A 26,597-nucleotide genomic window follows, 5' to 3' on the forward strand; every position below is an offset into this window, starting at 1 on the left:
TGTGTACAGCGCTTCGGAATATATTTACACAATACAAATTAGTGAAATAAAAAAAAAAAACAACCTGTTCAATATGTTTTTTTATGTTTCAGGTTTGATAAATTTGTGACCAGTAAGGAGGAACTGGAGCAAAATCTTTATACTCGATTTACATTGGTGCTAAATGAGAAGAAAGCAAAAATTAGAAGTCTAAATCAAAAGTTGTCACAGACTGAACAAAAGGCATCAGAGAAAAGGTATGTGCAGACGTTTGTGGAATACTTTTCACCTAAGTTCTCCAAGTACGGGTCACAAACAGGTGTGGGGATCCATCCGCACAGAAGAGGTCACCAATCCTGTCTCTTCTTATTTCTTAGTCTGGTGAGTTATAGGGGGATAAGACCAGAGTACTGTGGACCCTTGTGGTTGATGAAAGTGCGCTCTTTTTGGTGCATTCCACAATTTGCATATCACATTAGTAAATCTTTTTTTGTAAAATGAAGTAAAACAAAGAACATCAGTCTTTCTTGAGATACTGTATATCCCAATCATTATTCTTTATTTCAACAGCAACAGTTCCATTCCATTTGATACTCTCCCTGTTGCGGACTACAACGGCTCAACAGATGAGGAAAGCTCAGAGGTTAAAGAGGAGACTGGTATGATAAAAGTGGAAAATAGTAGTTAAAATGTGTGATAACTTGGCGGTCAGTCACACTCAGACCGTCATCTTTTCCTCATAAGATGGTCGGAGACACTCTAGGAGTTCATTCCACAACATAGCTTTTCTTTCAACTGGATTCACAACCTTTTATTGCTTCTCTTCAGCAGATCAGAGCAATGTTAACAGTGTATTACAGACTCTTCACAGTGCATAACATTAAACAAACGCCTGTCCACCTGGCCACTAACTAAACATAGTATTACCTTCACTAACGGGCCTAATGCCACAGCTTTACAATTCAGTAGTGCATACAAACAAGGGGTCAGCATAGGGAACCTCCTCCCCTGTTGTGCTTCTTGACAGGCAGTGTCCATCTCTCACAGATCGCCCAACCAAAATGGACACCAAGGGACTCAGAACCTCAGCAGCTTTTCTCTAAGAGCTGCCTCATAATTAATGGACAGATCCAACCTTTTCCTGCCAGACTTACTTATAAACAGTGTGCCGACAAGCAGCGACCACTCATATAACTTCTCTCCTACAGATAATAATACCCAGAATGCAATTGACTAAAATAACCTGCAAAATATACATTCTATAACAAAATAAGAATATAATATGGCAAATAGTAGTTCTCCTAGTAATAATCATCACAACCAAACAACGCACCCAACAAAAAACAAAAAGAATATAGGATCTTCCTTATTAACAATGGTAGTCGTGTGCATGTTCTGATTTAGAGGTACACTGGGTCTTCAATATGGGAACTGTAATATCTGTGTGCCCTCATTTCTTCCACTCCTCCTAATCCAGTGAATACGCTCCACTCGAAGGTAGTTTGTAGTGTTCATGTGAAGAACTGGACTTGCACTTTGTTAAAATAATGTATCCTGCTAGTAGACTGCAGGGAAGCCATCCCTGCACCAACTGTATGGCCTTCCAGTGATAGTGTATTAGAGAAGGGAAGATCATGCAGTTCTGATAGATGATCTTGTACACATCCTGACCAGAAGTGCACTTTATATTCAGAGATCGTTGCTTTGGTTTTTTTTCCCTTTTACAGTTTCTGAATAACTTATCAGATACAACTAAGCAGTTTTAGTTGCTGTGTTCATTGTTTTCTGTTACGTTAGTCCACAATCTAGTGCAGAGGTTGCAGTTGGTCAGTCAACAGTCTAATGCAGTGATTCCCAACTGGGGTGACGTGGCACCTTGGCGTATCATGAGAGCCTGCCAGAGGTTCCCTGATACCGTGGGCGGATTGGTCATTCAGTCCACCAGGAAAAATTTCAGTGGGTCGGTCACGTCTTTGGGCCGCCGTTAACCATTGCTGCAGGCATCCCCCTAAGCCTCCAGTTTACCAGGGGGATGAATGGGGTTATGAAGTTTTAAAAATATATATATTGTATGCTCACCTCCTTCGCTTTTCTACTGGTCTGGTCCTGCCTGACCTCCAGTTGCGCTGTCATATGGTATGTGACCGCTGTGGCCAATTGGACATAGTAGTCTCATGTGACTATGCAACCCAGAAGTCATGAAGGACTTGAAGTGGAAGAAAGGACCGCCGGAGCGGAGCAGCATAGACCACAAAGGAGGAGAGTATATTGTTTTTTTTTCTTGTTTTTTTTATTATACAGCCTAAGAAGGACTGAGGGAGCGCTATTACTGATGGGGAGAACAGGTGGAATGGTTTTACTGATGTTTTTTTGCATGGACAAAGCATGCACATTTGCGCACGCATAAAAGCATACAGCCACGGTCGAGTACATTAAAAAGGCTAATTAGTCTAATTAGTTTCATATGGTTTATTTACGTGTGCAAATGCGTAGGCAAATAGAACATGCTGCATATTTTTTGCATTGTGAAATTTCCCACACAAAATACGCGCTTATGAACGAATCCATTGAAATAACTGGGTTCTATTCACTACGTATTGCGTGCACAAATTTTCTGCACACAAATACGGTCATGTAAATCCAGCCTAACACATGCAGGGAAAGTAAATAATTAATATAAAGTGAAATAGTAGAATATAAATCCAGCTTACAGGCCTTCAGAATGGCACACCCCCAACACACGGTTTACTTCACTGCTTCCTTAAGGGGATGCCTTCAGGTATTCTACAGTCTAGTGTAAATGTTGCAGTTGGTCAGTCTACAGTGTAGTGTAAATGTTGCGGTTGGTCAGTCTACGGTGTAGTGTAAATGTTGCGGTTGGTCAGTCTAGAGTCTAGTGTAAATGTTGTGGTTGGTCAGTCTACAGTCTAGTGTAAATATTGCGGTTGGTCAGTCTACGGTGTAGTGTAAATGTTGCGGTTGGTCACTCTACAGTCTAGTGTAAATGTTGTGATTGGTCAGTCTACAGTGTCGTGTAAATGTTGCGGTTGGTCAGTCTACAGTGTAGTGTAAATGGTACGATTGGTCAGTCTATAGTGTAGTGTAAATATTGCGGTTGGTCAGTCTACAGTGAAGTGTAATTGTTATGGTTGGTCAGTCTACACTGAAGTGTAAATGTTGCGGGTGGTCAGTCTAGAGTCTAGTGTAAATATTGCGGTTGGTCAGTCTACAGTCCAGTGTAAATGTTGTGGTTGGTCAGTCTACACTGAAGTGTAAATGTTGTGGTTGGTCAGTCTACACTGAAGTGTAAATGTTGTGGTTGGTCAGTCTACACTGAAGTGTAAATGTTGTGGTTGGTCAGTCTACAGTGTAGTGTAAGTGTTGCGGGTGGTCAGTTTACAGTGTAGTGTAAATATTGCGGTTGCTCAGTCTACAGTCTAGTGTAAATATTGCGGTTGCTCAGTCTAGTGTATATATTATGGCTGGTCAGTCTACAGTCTAGTGTAAATATTGTGGCTGGTCAGTCTAATATAAACATTCCCTTTGGTCATTCCAAAGCTTGGTCTAATTGCTGTTGTCTTCATTTAGTCTAGTGTATATTCTGCCTTTTGAACAGGCTACAGTCTAATGTAAATGTTGCAGTTATTTGATTTGCAATATAATGTAAATGCTCAAAAAATAACCTGGCGGAGGATCCACCCAAAGCACAAGGAAAGGAAGAGACACCAGTTGGTCATCTGATTTGTATATTGTTAAAATTAAGGCCCCGGGTGATTAATTTTAGTCTGGAGCCATAGTCAAGGACACACAATGTTGATTGTCCATATTTGATTATATCTGCATGCATTCAGCCATAAACTCAGTGGGAGAGATTTATTATTACTGTTTTACATTTAGAAAACTTAAAACCAGGCAGGCAGAAGCTGCACCAAATGTAGCACAGTGGCTCTATGCTGTGTGATGGATTTGGTACAGCTGCCTATATATGTTGGATACTTTTTGTCTTTCTTATGCCATCTTTTGGTTGGCTTACTTTATACCAATGTTTTGCGCCAACATTTGTTGCAGTTTGTTGTATGTTAAAACTGTTCTTAAGCTACAAAGCTTTTCCTAAACACTTTTCAAAATTGTCTAGCGAGGTGCAAAAAGTGTCTAAAACTGTCAAAAAAAGTTGTAGACACACAAAGAACTTATGACTTAGGTTTTCACAACATTTGACGTAAATGCAGTTCCTTACCCCTAATTGTACATCATTACTTGTAGGCAAATTCCCTTAAAGAGAAGTAGACTCTGTGAAATAGTATATCAGTGCTGATCCATCCAAGGTTTAGGGATGTGAAATCTGTCTTGTGCAATGCCCATAGTACTACAGCAGGAAACGCGGATTGATCAGTCATCTGTGAACTCTGATGAGAGATGTAACTATAACTCTACACCTGCTTCCTTTTTAAACTGTGACTACAACTTCATCGTGCTGGAAAGAATTTGCCCGAGTTGTCTAGAAAATAAAACTAATACTTTAAACATTTCCAAGGCAGGTCAGCAAGTAAAAGTGCGCCAATACTCAACTGTTGATCATCTGCTGAACAGTGGAAAGAGTTATTTCATCTCACTGTGTTTTGTTACATTTATACACTACGCCTTAGCATTTAATTATACAAGTAATCAGTCATCAGTCCACACGTCCTCCCTAAGTGCAGCAGGAGGAGTTCGCTTTATGGCGCTAGCAATTAATAAGATACATGGCAATTAAAGAGTTTTGTAGCTTCATACGGACTACAGAAAATACTGCTTTTCCCCTAATGGCAGGTAATGTTGTCTTCCTCTGCCCCAAGGCCTCTTGTACGTGGCTTTTATACATTTTAGCTAATAATATGATGTCTAAAATAGTGCTTTGAGCAAGAAACTTGGCCCTGCATATATCACATCCAATTGAGCACGTCCCAATATTATTATATGGGCATATTTTTATACAGCAATGTGCTTGTCCACATTGAAATGCATGGCACACAAATTCAGACTCCTTAGCCCTTAAACATACAGTAGCATTTTCTCAGCTGTGTACTCCTGCCTATCTTGTCTCCAGCAGTTCAACAAATGTATTATTCAAGCATTGTAGGCTAAACGTCATATCTTCAGAGAAACCCAAAAATGGATCGTAAAATGTAAACAACCTTTTGGAAGAGAGTTTGACCATATTTTCTCCTATGGAATACACATACTTGAAAGTGTGGGCTGTCTTATGCCACAACAAATTACTGCAGCTCCGATGGCCAAAGTAGGTCCATTTCCAACACCGGTCTTAGTATAATTTCCCCAGCGTATGATGCGCTTGTTAAATCAAGAGGCTGTATTCACACGGACGAGTGTGATAGATTTCAGTAAAAAACTGACCTTTTCGTCACAAGTGATTCCAGAAGTAAAATGCTTTAAAAACGACATGCGAGTGTGATGTCTTTTAGCACTCCCATAGAAAATAAGATATGCAGCGATTTTTCACATTCAGGCTATCAGTCCGAGTAATAATAGGCGGAACAAGATGGACACTTACATAGTAACATAGTCTTTTTTTCAGCCTATCATACTATGCAAAACAGCCTACAGTCTGTTTTTGGGCTCTGCTTACAGTTGCTTATGTGAACCAGTACCACTTTGACTGCCCAAACACACATCAGATAGCTGTTGATGTATGTCGGATGGGCACCCCTGGCAGCGGTTTATCTCTTGAGAACAAAAGGATAGGGCAGTTGAAATCCAACTTCCCAATCCTCATCTCCACTGATATTAGCCATTGAAGAAGACTTGTTAGGCCGCTATAAACATTAGATGATCAGCCAGTCCCAGTGAAATCGGATGGTTTGACTGATCTATGGCTAGTGTGTATGGCCAGCCTTCTAGTTGGAGAAAATAATGTATACAAGTCAGTGAGTAGCAGATCTCCATAGAGAGTTTCCCATGTTACCCATGGGTTACAACAAGTGTTCCTATGAAAGCCCAAAAATATAGAAGTTGAATTACAGTATTATATATTATGGAACCCTAAAAATTAATTAAAAACCTCTTGTATTTCTTATCACTCTGTTCTTAAAAGTCAAAATTATTAAAGTATCACAATATTTATGTTACACAGGGAAGTCTGTAAGAAAACAAAAGTGTAGAATAGCAGAATTCAGTTCTTCTTGATATCCTGGACCCAAAAAACTTGAATAAAAGAGGATTATAAGTGCGTGTAACCTAAGATTGTATTTATAAAAACTACAGCTCACCTTGCAAAAAAAAAAAAAAATGAGCTTGATCAACAACAAAAAAAATCAAAAGTTATGGTCTCAGAATATGGTGACAGAAAGCTATTATTGTTTAGAAAAACATTAAAAAAGCTATATACATTTTGTATCCCCACAATCGTACTGACCCACAGAACAAAGTTCATACATCCTTTTTATTGCACTGCGAATGCTGTAAAAACTGAATGAAAATATGAATAAAATTAAAAAGTGAAAAGCTTTTGGTCATGAAGGTGTTAATAGATAATTAGAGTAGCAGGCATCAGTTTAATTGAATTACTGAATGTATCCAGTGATTTTATAGTTTCTGAAGCATACTTTTCCTCAATCTGTTGTATAATAGGCCGATTGCCATAACAATGTTAACTGTTCTGCCTTCAATTCAGGTTAAGAATATCATGCTTATTTACTTCTAGTAAGAGTTCAAACCAAGTCTACCTATCAGAATTCAGATAATGTTACATTTGGGACATAAAATGTCTACAAATTAGCAATTCCTAAATGCGTTCAACAGCTGCCATCATTAACACTCTTCTCTTCATCACTGGTATTGTGTACAAAGGATTCATGGAGATACTTTAATTGATTTTGAAGAATTCTTCTGAGAAATGATATTGTGGATGACTGTGTTAAGTGGTTTATGTTAATGAAGGCAATGCATCACTCAGCACTGTATGGGGAATCTACACTTTGTTCTGATGATAATGCAGGAAAAACTGGTAGTATTTAAAGGGGATTTCCTGTTATCACGAGAAAAAATGGCTAACAAGAGGAAATTGTACAAAACAATAAAATATGTTGAACTTGTTAAAGGGACTCAGGATAGGTCATTAATTGATCAGTGGTGTCTGCCACTCAGATCCAGCCAACAAGCTGATTACCTGCTCTGCTGTCACTATGGAAAGCACAGAAAGCGATAACCAAAGCACAGTGGTACGAGTTGGTATTGCAGGTGCAGCTCTTATTGAATTCATTAGAGACAACTCCACAGGTAATCAGCTGATCAGCAGGGATCTGACTGGCGGACCTCTTTCGATCATCTATTGGTGAACTGCCCTGAGGACAAGTCATCACTATAAAAGAATAAAAAAGATCGCAGACAACCTGTAATGTCTTCTGGCACTGGATATGTATGGAGCCACGTGGGAAGCTACCATGCAGGTCCAGAGAGTATTAAGGTGGATGCCAGAAGTCAGTTTCAGGTGGTCTCAGGTTCGCAGTACAATGGAGGGGGTGGGTATTGTTGTCAAAAGGAAAGCCAGAGGTCAGTATCAGGTGGTCTCAAGTTCGCAGTACAATGGAGGAGGCGGGTATCGTTGTTGGGAGGAAAGTCAGAGGTCGGTAATAGGTGGTCTTAGGTTCACAGTACAATTGAGGAGGCATTATCGTTGCCGGGAGGAACGTCCGAGGTCCGTATCAGAATGTCTCAGGTTTGCTTGTTATGGAGGAGCAGGAGAGGAGCTTGATCACGGCTGAAGCACAATAATCTCACAAGGAGCCGGGAGAAGGGCCAGGCTTTTATAGGAAGTCCTAATTAGAAGCAGACAGTGGAAATGAAAGAAAAAGAAAAATGGCTCAAGGCGCAATGACTCCAAAAAATTGTGATGATCATCACCATTTTTTGAAGTCATTGGGTCTTGAGTAGAGATGAGCGAGCATACTCGTCCGAGCTTGATGCTCGTTCGAGTATTACGGTGCTCGAGATGCTCGTTACTCGAGACGAGCACCACGCGGTACTCGTCTCGATTAAACGAGCACTGACCATTGAATTTAATGGAGCCGGCAATACAGCCGGCTCCATTGAAAGCAATGGCCTGCCGGCGAGCGCGGGATGAATTGTCGGGAAGGGCTTAAATATATAAGCCCTTCCCTGCAATTCATCCAGAAATGTGTAAAAAAAAAATACAAATGTGTATATATATATATACTCACCTGGTCCCGGCAGACGGAGTTCAACGCGGTCAGCGGCAGTCCTCCTGAACTGCTCTGAACAGCTGTGCGTAGTATTCAGCAGCCGGGGATTTAAAATCCCCGCCTGCTGAATGAGCTGCCTCTGATTGGTCACAGCCTGACCAATCAGAGGCAGATTCCACTCACACACCCATTCATGAATTTATGAATGGGTGTGTGACTGCTGCCTCTGATTGGTCAGGCTGTGACCAATTAGAGGCAGCTCATTCAGCAGGCGGGGATTTTAAATCCCCGCCTGCTGAATACTACTCACAGCTGTTCAGAGCAGTTCAGGAGGACTGCCGCTGGCCGCACTGAACTCCGTCTGCCGCGACCAGGTGAGTATATATATATTTTTTATTTTTACACATTTCTGGATGAATTGCAGGGAAGGGCTTATATATTTAAGCCCTTCCCGACAATTCATCCCGCGATCGCCAGCAGCCCATTGCTTTCAATGGAGCCAGCTGTATTGCCGGCTCCATTGAATTCAATGGGCTAACATCGTTCTGCCGGAACAAGGTGAGTATATTTTTATTTTTTATTTTTACACATTTCTGGATGAATTACAGGGAAGGGCTTATATATTTAAGCCCTTCCCGACAATTCATCCCGCGATCGCCGGCAGCCCATTGCTTTCAATGGAGCCAGAAGTATTGCCGGCTCCATTGAATTCAATGGGCTAACATCATTCTTCTCTGCCTCAGCTGTGGCAGAGGAGAACGATCTTTATGCTGACAGTGCGGGGGGGTGTCTCACTCTTGCCACTATTGTGGCTTAATAGTTAGACCTGGGAACTTGAGATGCAGCCCAACATGTAGCCCCTCGCCTGCCCTATCCATTTCTGTGTCGTTCCCATCACTTCCTTGAATTTCCCAGGTTTTCACAAATGAAAACCTTAGCGAGCATTGGCGATATACAAAAATGCTCGAGTTGCCCATTGACTTCAATGGGGTTCGTTACTCGAAACGAACTCTCGAGCATCACTGAAAGTTCGACTCGAGTAACGAGCACCCGAGCATTTTGGTGCTCGCTCATCTTTAGTCTTGAGCCATTTTTCTTTCATTTCCACTGTGTACTCCTTGACCTATATTGCACATGTATACGTGTGTCCGGAAGCACCTCCCACATACACTTTATCACTATTCGCCAATGAATGTTGTATATCTACCCACGGAGTAGCTCCACCACTCTACTTTCACCCTAATTAGAAGCTGGGTGGAACTAGGACAGGGAGGCTGGAACTACTCTAACAGGAACATTGAACAAGGTCTGGTTCAACATGGGAGCTTGTCCAGAAAGCTGGATAGCTCACTGGGGAGAGCCATCATCCAGAGCACAGGAGGTCTCAGGTTCGAGTCCTGACAGTTGCCTCCTCCTTCCAGGTTGACCTCCGGACATGCCAGGGGCCATTTTTTCTGGATACCTGTCATGAAACTCTCTTGTCAGCCTTGGGCCATGCTCATTGGTGGCCAGCTCCCAAGAATTTTCCTCTGGACCATATCCCTGACACTGCACTAGGTACTGCAGTTTACCTCGGTGCCTACTGTAGTCCACCTCGGTGCCTACTGTAGTCCAGGATCGTCTCCACAAGAAACTCATCCTGCCCTTGTACTTTTACAGGATGGGGAGGGGGTTGTTGTCTTTCAGCAAAGGTATTCTGAAAAGGCTTCAGGAGGGACACGTGGAAGACCGGATGGATTCTGAGGCTTTTCAGGAGCTTTAAGTGGAAGGCCACCTGACTAATCCTTGCTGTAACTTGAAGGGTCCAATTAATCAACGTCCAAGTTTATGAGAAGGTACAGGAGGTTTTAAATTTTTGGTGGGTAACCACACCTTATCACCCGCTTAGAAGGTAAGGGCCGCTTGGCGATGCCTGTCTGCTGCCTTCTTATAAGTATCTTGGGCTTTCTGTAAGGTTTCCTTCAACTTCTCTTGTGTTTCAGACAACACTGTAAATCTGTGATTGAAAGGCCAGGAATGAAGATGGAATGAGTACCATAATTGGCGTAGAACAGGCTCTGAGCGGTTGATTTGTGTTTGGCATTATTGTAGGTGCACTCCGCCATTGGTAGATAATCCACCCATTCTTCCTGGAGATGAGAAATGTAGCAGTGGAGATACCGCTGCAAAGTCTAGTTTGCTGTCTCGGTCTGGCCATTAGTCTGAGGCTGAAAAGCCGAAGACAGGTTCACAGTGATTCCTCTGTTAGAGACCACATCATCATGAATTCCATGCGCTCGGAATACTTCCTAGGTCATTACTTCGGTGAGTTTAGCAATGGAAATTCCTTTGAGGGGAATGAAGTGAGCCATTTCCGTAAGTCGGTCCATGACAACAACTATGGCTGCCATTCCTTTTGAGCGGGGCAGATACACAAGGAAATCCATAGATATAGATCCCCATGGTCTGGGTGGAACTGTAAGGGGCTGTAGAAAATCCAGAGGACGAGCTCGCGGCATCTTGTTCCAAGCACATGCTTCACGAGAGGTGACATACCTCTTCCCATCCCTCCTGCAGTTGGGCCACCAGAAGAAACGAAGCAAGAGTTCTAAAGTCTTTATGACCCCAAGATGACCGGCAAGTTTGGAATCATGGATTAGTTTAGGTACTTCGAGTCGACCAACCTCAGGGACAATTAGTTGGTCTTTTCGCATCCACAGTCCATTCTTAAAAACAAGCTACACATCTTTGGAGGGACGGCTCAGGAAAGGGTCATTTTCATATCCTTCTTTAACCTTAGCTAGTAGGTTCTCCGAGTGCACAATGCCCAAAAAATTTATTGGGGACAGAATTGTGCAATCTGTGTTTGCTCCTCCTTCAGACCCCAAACAAAATCCTGGATGAGGGCTCCGCCTTGCCACTTCTGCAACCAGGTCAGTAGGAAACAACAAAGTTAAACCTGGAGAAAAACAGGACCCATTATGTTTCTCTTGCTGATAATCTCTTGGCTGTATGGAGAAATTCCAAGTTTTATGGTCAGTAAAGACTTTACTGGGTGATGAGCCCTTTCAGGAGGTGTCTCCATTTAATGATGGTGACTTTGATTGCCAGAAGCTTCTTGTTTCTCACGTTATAGTTCTCTGTGGATGACAAGGGTTATGACAGAAATGCCCAAAGATGTAGTTGCATCCTCTCTTGGACTCGCTGTGACAGGATTGCTCCTACTGCAGAATCGAAGGCGTCTACCTCAACAATAAAAGGCAATTCTGGTCTTGGGTGAATCAGCACTGGTGCCGAAGCGAAAAAGTATTTTGTAAAGCGGGCTGTGCCTCCGGGGACCAAGAAAATGCTTGTGCTTTCTTTGTGAGGTGATGGGAGAGATGGCCTTCGAAAAGTCCTTAATAAACCTTCTGTGGAAGTTCGCAAATCCAATAAGGCATTTACATTTCTTGAAATGGACCAATCCATGGCTTTAATTTTGCTGGGGTCCACACTCGGGCAATCTGGAGAAATTATGTATCCCAAGAACTGCATCCGAGTTTGTTCAAACGTGAACTTCTCCAGTTTATTGTAGAGATGATTCTTTTGGAGTATTTCCAAGACCACATGGACGTCCCTTCGATGTTCCTTCAAGTTATCAGAGAAGATAAGGATGTGATCAAGATATGCCACCACAACTTGGTCCAAAATACGTAGTTAATAGAGATGAGCGAGCGTACTCGGAAAAGCACTACTTGCTCAAGTAATTTGCTTTATCCAAGTATCGCTGTGCTCGTCCCTGAAGATTCGGGTACCGCTGCGGCTGACAGGTGAGTCGCAGCGGGGAGCAGGGGAGAGCAGGCGGGAGAGAGGGAGAGAGAGATCTTACCTCCGCTCCTCCCCGCTCTCCCCTGCAGCTCCCCGCTCCGTGCCGGCACCTGAATCTTCAGGGACGAGCACAGCGATACTCGGATAAAGCAAATTACTCGAGCGAGTAGTGCTTTTTCTAGTACGCTCGCTCATCTCTAGTAGTTAATAAAGTGCTGGAAGGTGACGGGGCGTTGCAAAGTTCGAGCGGCATCACCAGGTATTCAAAGTGACTGTACCTTGTTCGAAATGCAGTCTTCCACTCATCCCCCGGGCGGATCTGTATAAAGTTATAAGCCCTTCTCAGATCTACTTTAGTAGAGATCTTAGCAGAACTGAGTTTCTTTAGCAATTCCGGAATCAGGAGAGGGGATAGCTGTTTTTAATCGATACAGGGACGTAGAGTTGAGTCACTCTTTTCCACAAAGAATATGGGCACCCCAGCCAGGGAAGAAGAAGGTCGAATGAAACCCTTTTTCAAGTTCTCATACAGGTATTCCCGGAGTACCTTCAACTCTGGTTCCGAGAGGTTATAAATCCTCCTGAACAGAATAGAGACCACAGGGAGCAGCTCCACTGGACAGTCATGTGGCCGATGAGGTGGTAGTTGGTAAGCGTTCTTGCTGCAGACATCCCTGACATTTGGTACTTAACCGGTATCATCCCACAGTCCTGCTGGCAATTCTTGGGTCTTGCACTGGGTTAGGAGCGGATGGTGCCATTTTGCAGTTCTCTTTATAGTACTCTGAAGGGAAGGCAACAGTCCTTAATTCCTAGTTGATAGAGGGATTATGAGTAGAGAACCAGGGGATCCCGAGAATCACCGGAAATCTAGGGGACGACATGAGCTGGAATCTGATCATTTCTTGATGCTCAGGTTTCATGCAGAGCTCAAGTTTGATTGTCTCCTGTGTGACAGGCCCCGAGGACAAGGGTGACTTATTCACGGTTTCCATATAAACAGCTATGGGCTTTGGTCTACTTGTAATCCTCTTGACAAGAGGGAATCTTAAGTACATAAAGTTTCCTCCTGATACTGTTGAGCACTGTATCTTCCGATCTCCATTGAGATCTCTATGGGGAGAACAAAATGGTGGAACGGAGGAAAGGTTTTCATGCTGTCTTGCACTATCGGTCAGAAGGCGTGTTTGGAAGCATTTCATCTCTTAACGGTTGAATTGGACGTGACCTTGAGGTTGGTTAGGGAAACTGTCCCCTGGCACTTATTTGAGCAGTTTAAGGCATAATGTTTCAGGCTTCCACAAAAGAGGTATAAATTTTCAGCACGGAGGATAGGTTATCAATAGTTTAGTGTCGAAAAACCCCTTTACATACGAGGAGTGTTCATTAAAGATTTTCCCTAAACCACTTTCTGTGGACTGAGAACAACGAAACTTGGCACAGTCCTTTTCTACATAGGTGCCAGCTAGGAACACACTTCTTCCATCTCTTTATGCAACTGTAAACACCTCACTTGTAGAAGTCAACGGGTTGCTCCAAAAGCCACATTGTGACTTTGGAGTCTCATCATCTTGAAAATGATTGCCCTTCAAAAATGACTTAGTTGTTGGAAAGAGGTGGAAGTCTGATGGTGCGAGGTCGGGTGAATAAGGGGGATGCGGTAGAATTTCATACGCGCAGCAGCATGCTTCCATCTGGGCAATATGTGAGTTGTAAACTGGGGCATTGTCTTGCAAAAGACAGACACCTTTGGTGACCAAGCCATGACTCTTGGTTTTGATGGCCTCCCGCAATTTCCGCAGCAGTGAAGCATACTATGCCCCAGTAATTGTGGTGCCCTTTGCTAGGAAATCCATCAAGACTACTCTGTGGTGGTCCCAAAAGACTGTGAGCATGACCTTGCCTGCCGAGGGTTGGGCACATGCCTTTCTTGGAGACGGTGAGTCCGAATGCTTCCATTGCATTGACTTTATTCTCCGGATCATAGTGATGTACCCAGGTTTCATCCTGTGTGATCAGTCTGTTGAAAAAGTCCTCCTGGTTTCCATGGCACATCGTCAAAAGAGCCTGAGAGTATTCGACTTGTTCCTGCTTCTGGAAAGGTGTGAGCAGCCGGGGAACCCAGCTAGTGCATATCCTATGCATATGCATATGGCCTTGGATGATTTTTTCCACGGACCCCACACTAATGTTGACGTTTTGGGCTAGGTCGCGAACGGTTACGCGTTCATTTTCCAAAATGGCATCCTTCATTTGCTGGATGGTGTGTTCATCGATAGTGGAGTCGGGTCACCCTAGAATTGAAGCTGTTTCCACCAAAATCTGACCAAATTTGAATTGACGATGCCAGTTCTTGACTAAATTATATCATGGGGAATATTCCCCATAAAGCTCTTTCATCTCATAGAATGTGTCAATTAGTGTGCGGCCTTTCAATTAAAGGAACTTGATGACTGCTGTGTATTCCACTAGGTCCATTATTAGACCTCACACCACTTCAGCACCTGTAAAAGGAAGACCGTGATCAGCTCAGAATTGTAAATTGGCACGTAATCTATAGAGACTTATATCATTAAACATGTGCAGTTTCAGCATCCTGTGAAAAATGGAAGTGGGTCAGGGAAAATCTTTAATGAATGCACCTTGTAGACTAGGGCATACTCAGTCATGATTTTCCCACAGAATGCACTAGTACTAATAGGATATTTGGCTTCTATGATGTTTATTCCAATAAAGCCCTCTGCAAGATATGTGAATTTTCAATCCATATGATGATGTCATATGTTATTCGCATGTGCAGCACTGGTGGAAAACTATGTAAGTGCTAACATCTTATGCTTTTATGCTCCCTAAAGAAATACATACACTGCTGTACTTTCTGCTTAATCATACACTTGACTGTGATTCTATACACAGAAAAACTGTACTTTTCTTGTTTTCTATTACACTGGTGTGCAAAAATTCTATAACTACCGTAGATACTCAAGTATTAGCCGACCCAAGGATAAGCCGAGTCAATAAGTTTTACCACAAAAAACTGGGAAAACTTATTGACTCGAGTATAAGCCTAGCTATACTCGAGTATATACTAGGTAAAGAAAAAATGCAATACTCACCTCCCAGCCAGCGTCTGTGTCCCCAGCGCGATCGGGACACAGCCCTACCAAATAATGATTATTTCCTAGCCATGGTATACCCAAAGATCTTAAATATATGATAAAAATATTCTAGAATTATCTAAATTACCATATATACTCGAGTAAAAGCCTAGTTTTTCAGCACATTATTTTATGCTAAAAAAGCCCCCCCTGGCTTATACTTGAGTGAGGAAAAAAAAAAAACTGCAATACTCACCTCCCAGCCTGCATCTCTGTCCCCGGCACAATAGTCCCCCCGGCGGTGTGGCAAGCTGCTTGAGAATTCTCCCCGCTGTCATCTCCCTGCTCAGCTTTGATTCCCCCGCTGTCAGCGTTGTGTAGGTAAGTGCTGCGATTGGATCGAGCCCCAGCCAATCACAGCTGGCGCTCGATAAACCAATCACAGCCATTCAGTGATGTCATCCACTGAATGGCTGTGAATGATCGAGCGCTGGCTGTGATTGGCTGGCGCTTGATCCAATCGCAGCGCTTATACTAAGCCAAGAAGGTAAACCAGGGCCAAGGTTAAATATATACCACTCTATTTGATAAAACTAGACTATGTTATATTCATAATACTAAGTAAAGTATAGAAAGACACCCTGGAAATCCATTCACATGTTACTGATTTGCTGTGGATTTTATTGTCGATTTTGGTGCAGACCCGAAGTAGACCTCACTCCTTAAAGGGGTTGTCCCGCGAAAGCAAGTGGGTCTATACACTTCTGTATGGCCATATTAATGCACTTTGTAATGTACATTGTGCATTAATTATGAGCCATACAGAAGTTATCAGAAGTTATTCACTTACCTGTTCCGTTGCTAGCGTCCTCGTCTCCATGGTGCCGTCTAATTTTCAGCGTCTAATCGCTAGATTAGACGCGCTTGCGCAGTCCGGGTCTTCTTCTTTTCTGAATGGGGCCGCTCGTGCCGGAGAGCGGCTCCTTGTAGCTCCGCCCCGTCACGTGCCGATTCCAGCCAATCAGGAGGCTGGAATCGGCAATGGACCGCACAGAAGCCCTGCGGTCCACCGAGGGAGAAGATCCTGGCGGCCATCTTCAGCAGGTAAGTAAGAAGTCACCGGAGCGCGGGGATTCAGGTAAGCGCTGTCCGGTTTTCTTGTTTAACCCCTGCATCGGGGTTGTCTCGCGCCGAACGGGGGGGCTGTTGAAAAACAAAAAAAACCCGTTTCGGCGCGGGACAACCCCTTTAAATTTTAATTCAATTGAAACGGTGAACACTGCTGCAGACATGCACCAAAATCGATGGCATTGCAACAACATGTGAGCGCACCTATGTAAGACGCAAAAGAGCTTTGGAGTCAGGTAGGATTTTTTTCCCTTAAATGAGGAAAATTGACTTCTACCTCATTGGGTTTTTTAATTTTTTTTTTGCCTTCCTCCTAACCAACATTGGGGGGTAATAGGCTGAACTAGATGGACGTATGTCTTTTTCCAGCCTAACATACTATGTTACAGTTATCACTTTGAAAAGCATTAGTAAGTATGGTGTGTTGAAATAATGTATATCCATCTTTATTAGTTCTTAGTAATAGCATTGTTACATACATCAAGATTGGCATGTACGGTATTTTACGCAGGGCAAGTAATCATTGGAACAAGTGAATGATGACGGAGTTGTTTGCTTTTAAACAGCGTCTGTTTTCACGTATAGATATCGTTTACATTTTTTCATCATGGCTCATTCAGTCCATCGTTGGACTGTCAAGGGATTATGGAAATGCCTGAGAATGGTCTGTGAACAACTGAATGATCGCCTTTACACAAAATGACTGGCAAACGACAGACGATGATTTTTCTGCATGCATAAAATGAACGGTGATTGATAAGCAAACAATTTATCTTTCATCGTTCCATCCCTGGCTGTACTTACGTTGAACGATTATTATCGTTTACTTTTGCATGATTGAACAATTATTTGAGCAAAGTTCCATGTAAAAGGGCCCTAAGATAGTATGACTCCTTACAATATTCTATTGCACCATGTACAGCCATTCTAAAAAGGAAAGGTTAACTTTTATACTAAGACGAGTCAGAAGATTGATCCAAGTTCATGTTCTGGGATCCCCAGTGATTAGTTGAATTAAGAGTCCACAGCTTTTTTCCAGTGTACATATCATTAATATCTTATTAATGAGGCAGCCTGTTGACATTTTTACTTCTCACTTTTGAGCTAAAAGAGTGCCACATCTATCTTCAGTCATGTAACTGTGGGGATTGGGGCATCCAATCACTCATCAGTGATATGCTAGTGGCATCTAAGCAGATGTTTCTATTTTAACATTTTTATTAGAAAAGAAAAGGTAAGAAACTGTAATGAGGCCATACAAGCCATTAAATAAACCAGCAAACTAGGAAGAGCCCAGAAACAGAAATCCTCTAGGGTTGGGAGGATGAAGCCTGAGGGAACAGTAGGCATTGTTTTAGAGTCCTGTAGCTGCACATATCTAGGCTATTCAAAGGTTGTGTTAGTATTCAATAAAACTGGTGAACAACAAGGTCCGCACATGACAAAGGCATCGGGGAGCAACTCCAGAGATCTTGACTTAAAGAAAAAAAGAGAAACGAGAGAAAAAAAGGTAACAGAACCAAACTAAACAAATATTTCAAAGTGATTCTTCACTTTATATACCCCAATATAGCATAATAATTATAGCAATGTAAATGTTTCCTATATATTTTTTCCCTTCGATCATAGGCTCATGTATTGCATCAAGTGTCCAGTCATGAGCTTAAAAATGCTTATTAACCCTTTCCAATCCAATATCGAGCCTGCCCCGACATCATCATTTTCCTCCACAGCTTCATTTTCGGGACAGGTCCGACACTGCAGTGCAGGAGTGCATCTGTACCCGATTGTAAGACACATCGGGTGCAGATGGACTCCTGCACTGGTCCTCATCGAGGACCCCCAAGGAGAAGACAGAAAGGGTTTTTAACCCTTTCTGCCTTCTCCTTTACACATTACATAGCAATCAGTTAGCGCTATGTAATGCACAGAGATTCCGGACGACGATCGTGTGATCGCCTGTGTCACCTGACCCCAGCTGTCACATGATCACCGAGCCGAGAGGCTGAAGGGAGAAGGCGGAAGCATTACTTCCGCATTCCCCCCATGGTGTAGTGACCACCTGCACCCTCCTGAACTCTGTCAGATCAGGAGGGTGAAGGAAAAATTTATTTTTTCTCATCCATTCTCCCCAGCTCCAATTTATTTGGAGCTGGGGAGAATGGATGAGAAAAAATAAATGGATTGGAAAGGGTTAATGAATACCTATACTATAGATAATGCTTACTTGCTATTTATTTTGCTCAGTACTTGTTCCTTGCCTGCTTTTTAACTAATCTCCATTAGGGTGGAGCTCTGATCAATGACTACAGTTTAGCTACAGTGTCTGCAGCTAGTCTAAGACACACCCCTGCCGCCTTTATTGCTTCAGGCTTCTGTTCTCTCCTCCCCTGCAGCTCTGCCTGTATGACACATGGATGAATGATTTCTATTACAGCAAGGAGAAAGATTAGTAAACTACCAGTGAAAGAAAAGAATATTTGTTAACTACCATTCACTGGTGATTGAGTCTTAGTAAGGAAGACACTGGAGTGTCACCTTAAGAAAGTTTTCAGGTATTATCTCATTTATGTTCATTTATACCCACTTTCTCACTCATGAATAGGTCTCGGGTATTCTAAACTACTGCAAAAAAATTATCACTTTTTCTCAATTTTTTATTTTTGTTGCATGAAGGCCAGTAGGTCATTACATATACTAGTATACATTTGTTTTTCTTGACTGTTTAAATTGAGGACAATATATTTTGTAAACCTACATCAGCTGCAAAATTGGGGAATATTTACTAATATTGTCTAATATCAGACAATGGAAAACGTATACTAGATATTCTTAAAATGTGTCAGGTTTATCATAGTGTCTCTGTTGGATGATAAATATGGAGCATTCTTAGACTGTCTAGCTTTAAACTATCTACTAGTTGGCTTAGTTTACATCTAATTATGCACAAAAATGTTGCCACAAATTTGGCGTAATTTCTGGCACATTTAGGCCACACACCCCTTTTTTGATGTGTCAGAAAGTGTCTAAAACATAGAAAATTTTCTTCATCACATTTATGGTAACGCAATTTTTACTAGAGTTGAGCGAACATATTCTGTCGAGCTTGATGCTCGTTCGAGTATTAGCATACTCGATGGTGCTCGTTACTGGAACGAGCATCAAGCCGTGTTCAAGACATGCCTGTTTTGGCCCCTCCCCGACGCAGCGTGCGTCATTGGCAAATTTTTTGTCTGGCAGGCGAGAGAGAGAGACCTAGAAAAAAAAAAAAGCTCGGCATCGGGCGTCCCACATACAAAAATGCTCGAGTCTCCCATTGTAGTCAATGGGGTTCGTTACTCAAGTAGAGCTCTCGAATTTTACGAAAAGCTCGACTCGAATAACGTGGACTCGAGCATTTGGGTGCTTGCTCATCTCTAATTCTTACTACATATTTGCTATGGTGTCCCTTAGTCCCCACAAACCTCCAGCTAATGTGTTCAGTGCCAGCGATAGTATGCCCCTTTTAGAGTGCCGCTACTCGTTAACTTGTCTACACAGTAGTAGAAATCACTGCACACAACCATATATGCAAGAGTATCCTGGTGGTGGGATTCAGTTCCTGGGTCTGTGTGACTGCCAGATGACTGGTGATTAGTTGCTTAGGTGGACGTTCTGAAAGGGAATTTTGTCAGCCATTTAAGGGTATCTTATCTACAAGATTATTTGGTTTCTGTTACTGAAAGCTATAGGAATATTTAGACATATCTTTTGTTTTAAACTATTCCAAATGGAAAAAAAAGCCTAAGAATTGCGATCTTTAATTGTGGGAGAACCCTTTAAATGCTTAGAAACCTAAAGTTTATACTCGTTTGATAGTGATACATAATAGTAAAAGTTGCTTAGAGCAAAACATGTCCCTCCCTATTGTTCTTCGGCACTCATTTCTAGGTGATGAAGGTATTACACTTTTGGGATTACTACAACTTCGAGGTTGGTCTGTTCAATATTAAAATAAAAACTGCCTCACTGTTCTTGTAACTATACCAACTATGTATATTCTTACATCATTTAAGTACCCTGGCTTCAAGATTTCAAACAAACAGCTCACACTCTGTTCTCATAGACATCTTAAGTAAGTCAATTAAAATGAAAGCCAAACATGTTAAAAATCTATTTTTAATTTCATTTAGTTTGCAAGGTTAATACTAGACTGTGCATGGGAAACTTCATAAACTGATGATGCCCCTTTAGAAGACCATTTTAATTTGTTTAATTGTGAAGTGCCATTGTTTGTAGACACTGGTTCCAAGTTTGGAATTGTAAAAAATGTTTTAAATCTAAATACAATACTTTATAGAGAAGTTGTTGTCATTTTGCAAAGTTATTAAAAGTCATTATATTCATCAAAATGAAGAAAAAAAGAACTATTTCCTTTGTATAAAGTTGTGTTGCAGACAAGAGCAACAATTTGCCTGCCGGTTTCTGTAAGGCATATAGTATGTCATGGAAGTTATCTTTTGTAATAAAAAGTCAGCCCAAAAACCATAATGTTGACTTTTATCATGGGGAACAAGAAAGTCCTAGAGACAGATGTAAGAAACTCACAGCACCATGAGGAGACCCATGCAAGAATGGAAAGTGCATGTGAGCGCCTGGCAGAGGATGATGTAGATGTAGTGATTTGTAAATTGGAAAAACCATCTTTTCATCATTTGCACCTAGACCTCTTCTTTTGATGCATCCAATGATTTTGTTTGTCTTGGCAGCAGCTGCCTGACACTGGTTGCTCAAGTTATGTTTGCTGTTAACTAAAAATAAGAACTTGGAGATCCTAGTTACCTCAAAAAATAACATGGTTTCAGGAAATGGAGAATTTCTTTGTTGTAATGTGGAAGACTGGCATACGGTAGATGAGAATCCCAAGCAAGCATATTCCTATATTAATAATTTCAGATTTTTTTTTCTTGCTCACTTCTCATAGACATAAATAAATCTCTCCCCTCCCAATAATTGAATTTCTTAAACTTTCCCATGCTTTTAATTTTGGCAGTACATTTTAGTTGTCATATATTTTTCTTATGTCTCATTCATATACAACCAGCTTATAGCAAAGCACTATACAAAGTAACCGAATAAACACTATGACCACAAGTTAACAACCGTTGTTCCTGAAGTGAGCCAGCAATGTTAATTGTTTTAGGGTGGTTAGTGCAGGTCAGGATGGCGGACCATGGTGCAGTGGGTCAATGTCAAGCTTTAATGAAGGGCACTAAATAAGTTAGCATAATTAGTAAAAAACAGTAGACCTTAATTATGGCTGTAAATTTGAGCAGTGGAATCTGCAGTTGTCTTGGTTGTTAACACCTTGGAGCAACCTTCATTAGCCTGGAATCACACATGCAGTTTTTGAGCCAAACACAGCAGTGGGTACTAAAGAGAGGAAAATTATCAGTTTTTCCTTTATAATTTACCTTCTTTTTGAATCCACTTAGCTCTGGCACAAAAACTGCCATGAAATCGACATGCGTGTTTCCAGACTTAATATGTCATTTTCTCCTAAATTTCAACTTAGTTTCTTAACTGTAGTAGTCAACAGTGAGCGGACATGGTAAGAAGTGTAATGTGTTCATTTAGCCTGAGAGTAGCACATATACATATATATTCAATATAATATGTACACATTATTGGCACCAAGAAGACAGGTGTTTTATAGTTTGGCAATTTTTTACACTATCCTACCAAAGGTATCTGGACATCCTTATCAGTAAAAGAATGGATTGTGTCTTATTAGCATGTCATGTGTCCTAAACCATGCTACATAAGTTGTAGATCCTTGGAGATGTCAGCCATAGTTTGTGACAGGAACTGCACGCTTTCGGATATATGATTTTTGCCAATGCATCGGCCCATCTACAGAGGTGCAAGGAGCGTCGTCATTGGACAGTTGAGCAATGGAAGAACATTCTCTGGAGTAACAAATCACACTACTGCATCTTCCAATTACATGGACGTACCCGGCTGTGAAGGATGCCTGGGATTGCCTTTTGCCTAAGTCTGTTCTGTCAACAGTTAAGTACGGCGGAGGTTCCGTTATGGTCTGGGGATGTTTCACATGGCATAGTCTCAGTCCGTTGTTTGTAGTGGCCAGAACCATGAACACAGAGGTGTGGCCGACAATGTGGCAATACTCTGGGAATGGTTAGCAATACGTCCAACAAAACAACGTGCCTTGTCACAAATCCAACACTGTTTTACCTTGATTTGAGGATATGAAAGTTCCACGATTGGACTGGCCTGAACCCTTCTGAACATCTTTGGGATGAAATAGAACGTTGGGTCAGGAAATATAAACAGCATCCATTCTCTTTGAGAGAACTTGCCAGATGTTTGAAGGATAAATAAAGGGAAATACCAGCTGAAGTGTATCAGACGTTAGTAGAAAGTATGCCACTGAGCTTCTCTGATGTCATTAGGGGCAAAGAAGGCCCAACTAAGTATTAACATATGAAAATATATACTACTTTTGATTCTTTCTCAATAGTCCAATTGCTTTTGGTAGGATAGTGTATTAGTGTTCCTTATTTTGTATCTCTCTTAAAGAGGACCCTTCACCTCTTGTGAAGTGCCTGTTTTAGTAAATACTTGTTCTCATTAAATAATTCTTGAATATAAGTTCTTAGAGCAACACTTTTCTTCTGTTTCTCCTCCTGGCAATGTATGAATAAATTGACAACCATTCCCCTCATGACTTGGTTATTTTCCCAGTCAGCAGATTTCATTCCTTCAATTGAAGGGGTGAAGTCTCTTGTGGATCCTTGCCAAATGCTGCTACAAAGTCTGCACCAATAGTGCAGTTCTTGCCACAGGATTTGATGCAAATTTTGGTGCAGAATTTCTGTACCATTTCCCCCATGTGTGAACACACCCGAATAGGTCTTAGAAAAGGTGGTTCGGCACTTTTATTTTATTTGGCATACAGTCAATGTATTTACTTGAATATACTTGTCAGTGGAGCTGACAGATCCTCTTAACGTACTTTCTAATGGTTTTGGTTAAGTACTTTCTAGTGGTTTTGTCCTTTTGGTGGCAAGCATGCATTCTGCCAACTTAAAACTATTCAGTATATTAGAACTCAAAGGTAATAAAATACTTGTCATGCGTTAATGTGTCGTGTTGAATATAACTTGAGAAAGCCATGGGGAGGAGAGAGCAGGTTCATCTCCATGCCATGAAATGTAGGCTGGTCAGATAGGAAATGAGGTCAAGCAGCTCTGTATGTTTGTTCCTAGTAAACCTGTGCCTTGTTTTATCCGATAAATACGGTAGCTTGTATTGTCCCTATTGTAAAGCACCTTACGTCACTTGCAGCATAAATTGCATCGTTAAAGGGCTACTCCAGCGAAAATAAATTTTTCCATCCCTTCACCCTCCCCGATTGCCTGTCACACTCTAGAGATCTCCTTTGTGTATTCCAGACACTTCAATGCACTGCAGCGCCTCTCTGATGCTTATCAGACACCATCTTAATGGTGAGATTTTGTACTTTCTTCTTCAATCAATCCCATGATGCATCAGTCCAGCTTTAGTTAAAACTATACCATTTGTACCTGCAGGAGGGACGATTTAATTAGCATTACCTTCTATATTCACCTAAATAAGCTACAGACTATAAGTATGCAGTCAGGAAGATGAGCTGTGATCTCCTCTATTATAACTGTGTAACAAAAGCTGTGTGATCATCATCAGAAACTGAGACTGGAGTGTCTGTACCCTCCTCTAGGCAGTTTTTCTGGTAAATCCATGTAACATCATCACACAGACTGAGACATTGGCTAAAAATGAATCCATAATCACCAAGAACATCTGAGCTGATCAGAAGTAAGATCACATGACCATCTGAGGGAAAGGAAGCTAAAAGACTTAGACAGAAAGAAATGACTAACCAAGGTAATACTAGCTCACTTATATATACTTGGGGGCTAGCTACATAATAAATGAATACAAAATCACCATAGTATCCCTTTAAAAATAATTAGCAAGTACAAGACTCGGATAATGATCTTCCCACCAAGCCTACTTCATCCTCTTGAGCCACACATGAGACTACGTTCATTTCCATGTATTTGAGGCTTGTCTGCTACCATTGTAGTTGGGGTATAATTCGTGAACATATAGAATATCATTTAAAACACATGGTGGGCTTTGTATAATTTGATTCACAAACTTATTTCAAGATATAAAGATTTCACTCCAGCTTTACAGATTGGGCCCCCCTAAGCTACAATATTAATTTTACATGTGCTAGACAAAACACTTGACATCTGCTATACTTTAGCCTTCAGGTTATTACATTATCAGATATTCCTTGTTGGTCTTTTATTGTGAAACTTATTATTTAGACATTTTAGGAACTTTGAAATCCAGAGATGTTTGATCATGGTATAGAAGCTAAGGTTACTTTGGATTTCCAAGGAGAATAAGCATTGTGGGCACAGTGGACTGTGTAATTAATTGACTTAAGTCTTTGTAGATGTAGCTCACTGGGAGAAGTTAGTGAGACAGCCATAATGATTGCATTAGGATCAGATCCTAGGTTAAGAAGAGGTAAACTGGTGGTCTTTAAAGAGGATCTCTCATGACGATAACCTTGTCCATATGCCCTAGAGACGGAGGTTCTAAGAGTCAGAATGGAATGGCTCTCACTCTGTTGGAGTTGAGACATCCTTGTAATACGAGGATGACCGTGTACAGAGGCAGCTTTCCATACCTTTTATTTTGGCGGGATATGTTCAGATATGTGTTCAGATGCAGGGGACCAAAATAAAAACTGATTATCAAGCTGTACATTGCCTTTAAAAGAAATATGTCACCAAACAATGAAGAAAATAATATTTTTTTGTCTGTTTATTTTTTGTATCACTATGAATATTTTAGAAAAAATATTATATATTGCAGTTTTCACTGTGGCCACCAAGCCTAATAACAGTCTCCTGGAAGCTGCTGAACAGAACACTTCCTGTTATATCCGGTAGCCTCATGGACCATAGACACAATAGACTGGAGAGGATGCAAGGATATCTATGGCATATTCTGTGTGGTGTAGAGTGCTAAGGCACAACCTGAAGGTTGCGAGTTCAATCCCCGCGTAAATCAGGTAGTTGGCTCTAGGTTGACTCAGCCTTCCACCTGTAAAATGAGTAGCCAGCTGAATAGACAAATAGCAAGTGGAGAGGTCACTGCACAGGGAGGGGGAGAAGGCGAGATGTGACCATCACCAATTGTGATTATTAGATCCTGTTATCTATAAATAGTTATTACCTTTCATTGTTATAATGCTTGTGATGATAATGAAATGACTGCTGAGAAGTGTCAGAATATTATTAGGCCCGGTATTCGTAGCGAAATTGGCAAGTTACTTGTTTTTTTGTTTTTTTTTTTAAATATACATACTGAAAATAAATTTAAAAATCCCCCCCCCAAAATAAAAGTTAAAACTTGGATTCAAGGCCTCTTTCACACGGGCTACAAAATCTCTCTACAAAATGCATGTATGTGAAGCTCATGGTTTCCATGGGTTCTTTCAATCTGCAAAACATCGATCATGTAAAAAAAAACATTGGAAACTATGAACTTCACATCCGCGCGTTTTGTAGCGAGATTTTGTAGCCCGTGTGAAAGAGGCCCAAAAATTAGGTTGTTTTCTGATGACACAATACCTTTAATTTTTTTGTATTAAATACCGATTGGGCGAGATAATATTAGCTACAATGCACAATTGGTAGATGACTTTTCAAGCACACCAATTAGGTTGGCAAGTTTCTTGCAGCGCTTTCCATTATTCAGTGGATATAGTCCACCGTGTGAAATTTGAAGTATGTCTTCCACATGGCTGTGTTTTTTTATCTATTCTTCATCATTCTCAAGTACTTTCATTCCAACTTTATTAAAAAGAAAGTTGCTATCAGAAGGATAGTGAACACAATATTAAAGTATAGGCGGCAAAAAATCAGTATCCATCATAAAGATTGATGGGGCTCATCGTTCTACATTGTTGACCCTACTCTGGTATAAAATAATATATGTGCTACTGTCTGACATCCTATGATACCAGCGTAGAGGAATGTAGCTTGTGCTGCATTCAGCAGACAGTACCTGACTTACAGTGCAACAATGAGAGCTTTATGTGGTGGTAAAACACTCTCTGACATGGGTCAGAGATAGAGGCCCCAATTATACAGCCGGTGAAAACTAAGCCGTTGTATTTCAGTTATCTGAGACCTATTATCCACTAAAGTGGTTTTCCATAGTTTATTATTTATAGAATCTTGACAGATTGAATGGTAATGTTGGCATCTCAACATTCTTTCGTCTATTTGGACCAGCCAAGTAACTCTGCTAATTGTTTCTTATATATATTTTGTTTTGT

The 26,597-nt window shown here is 41.3% G+C and overlaps 1 protein-coding gene across 2 annotated transcripts in view; it reads left to right on the forward strand.

The window, feature by feature from the left end:
- Positions 1-26,597, forward strand: part of XRCC4 (X-ray repair cross complementing 4) — a 326,880-nt gene that overhangs the window by 180,386 nt on the left and 119,897 nt on the right. For both annotated transcript variants that reach the window (XM_066601897.1, XM_066601898.1), the window contains 2 exons: positions 93-236; positions 550-638. In XM_066601897.1, the coding sequence (XP_066457994.1) occupies positions 93-236; positions 550-638 (233 nt within the window). The remainder of the gene's footprint in view (positions 1-92; positions 237-549; positions 639-26,597) is intronic.

This window comes from Eleutherodactylus coqui, chromosome 5 (assembly GCF_035609145.1).
Source record: "Eleutherodactylus coqui strain aEleCoq1 chromosome 5, aEleCoq1.hap1, whole genome shotgun sequence".
NCBI lineage: Eukaryota > Metazoa > Chordata > Amphibia > Anura > Eleutherodactylidae > Eleutherodactylus > Eleutherodactylus coqui.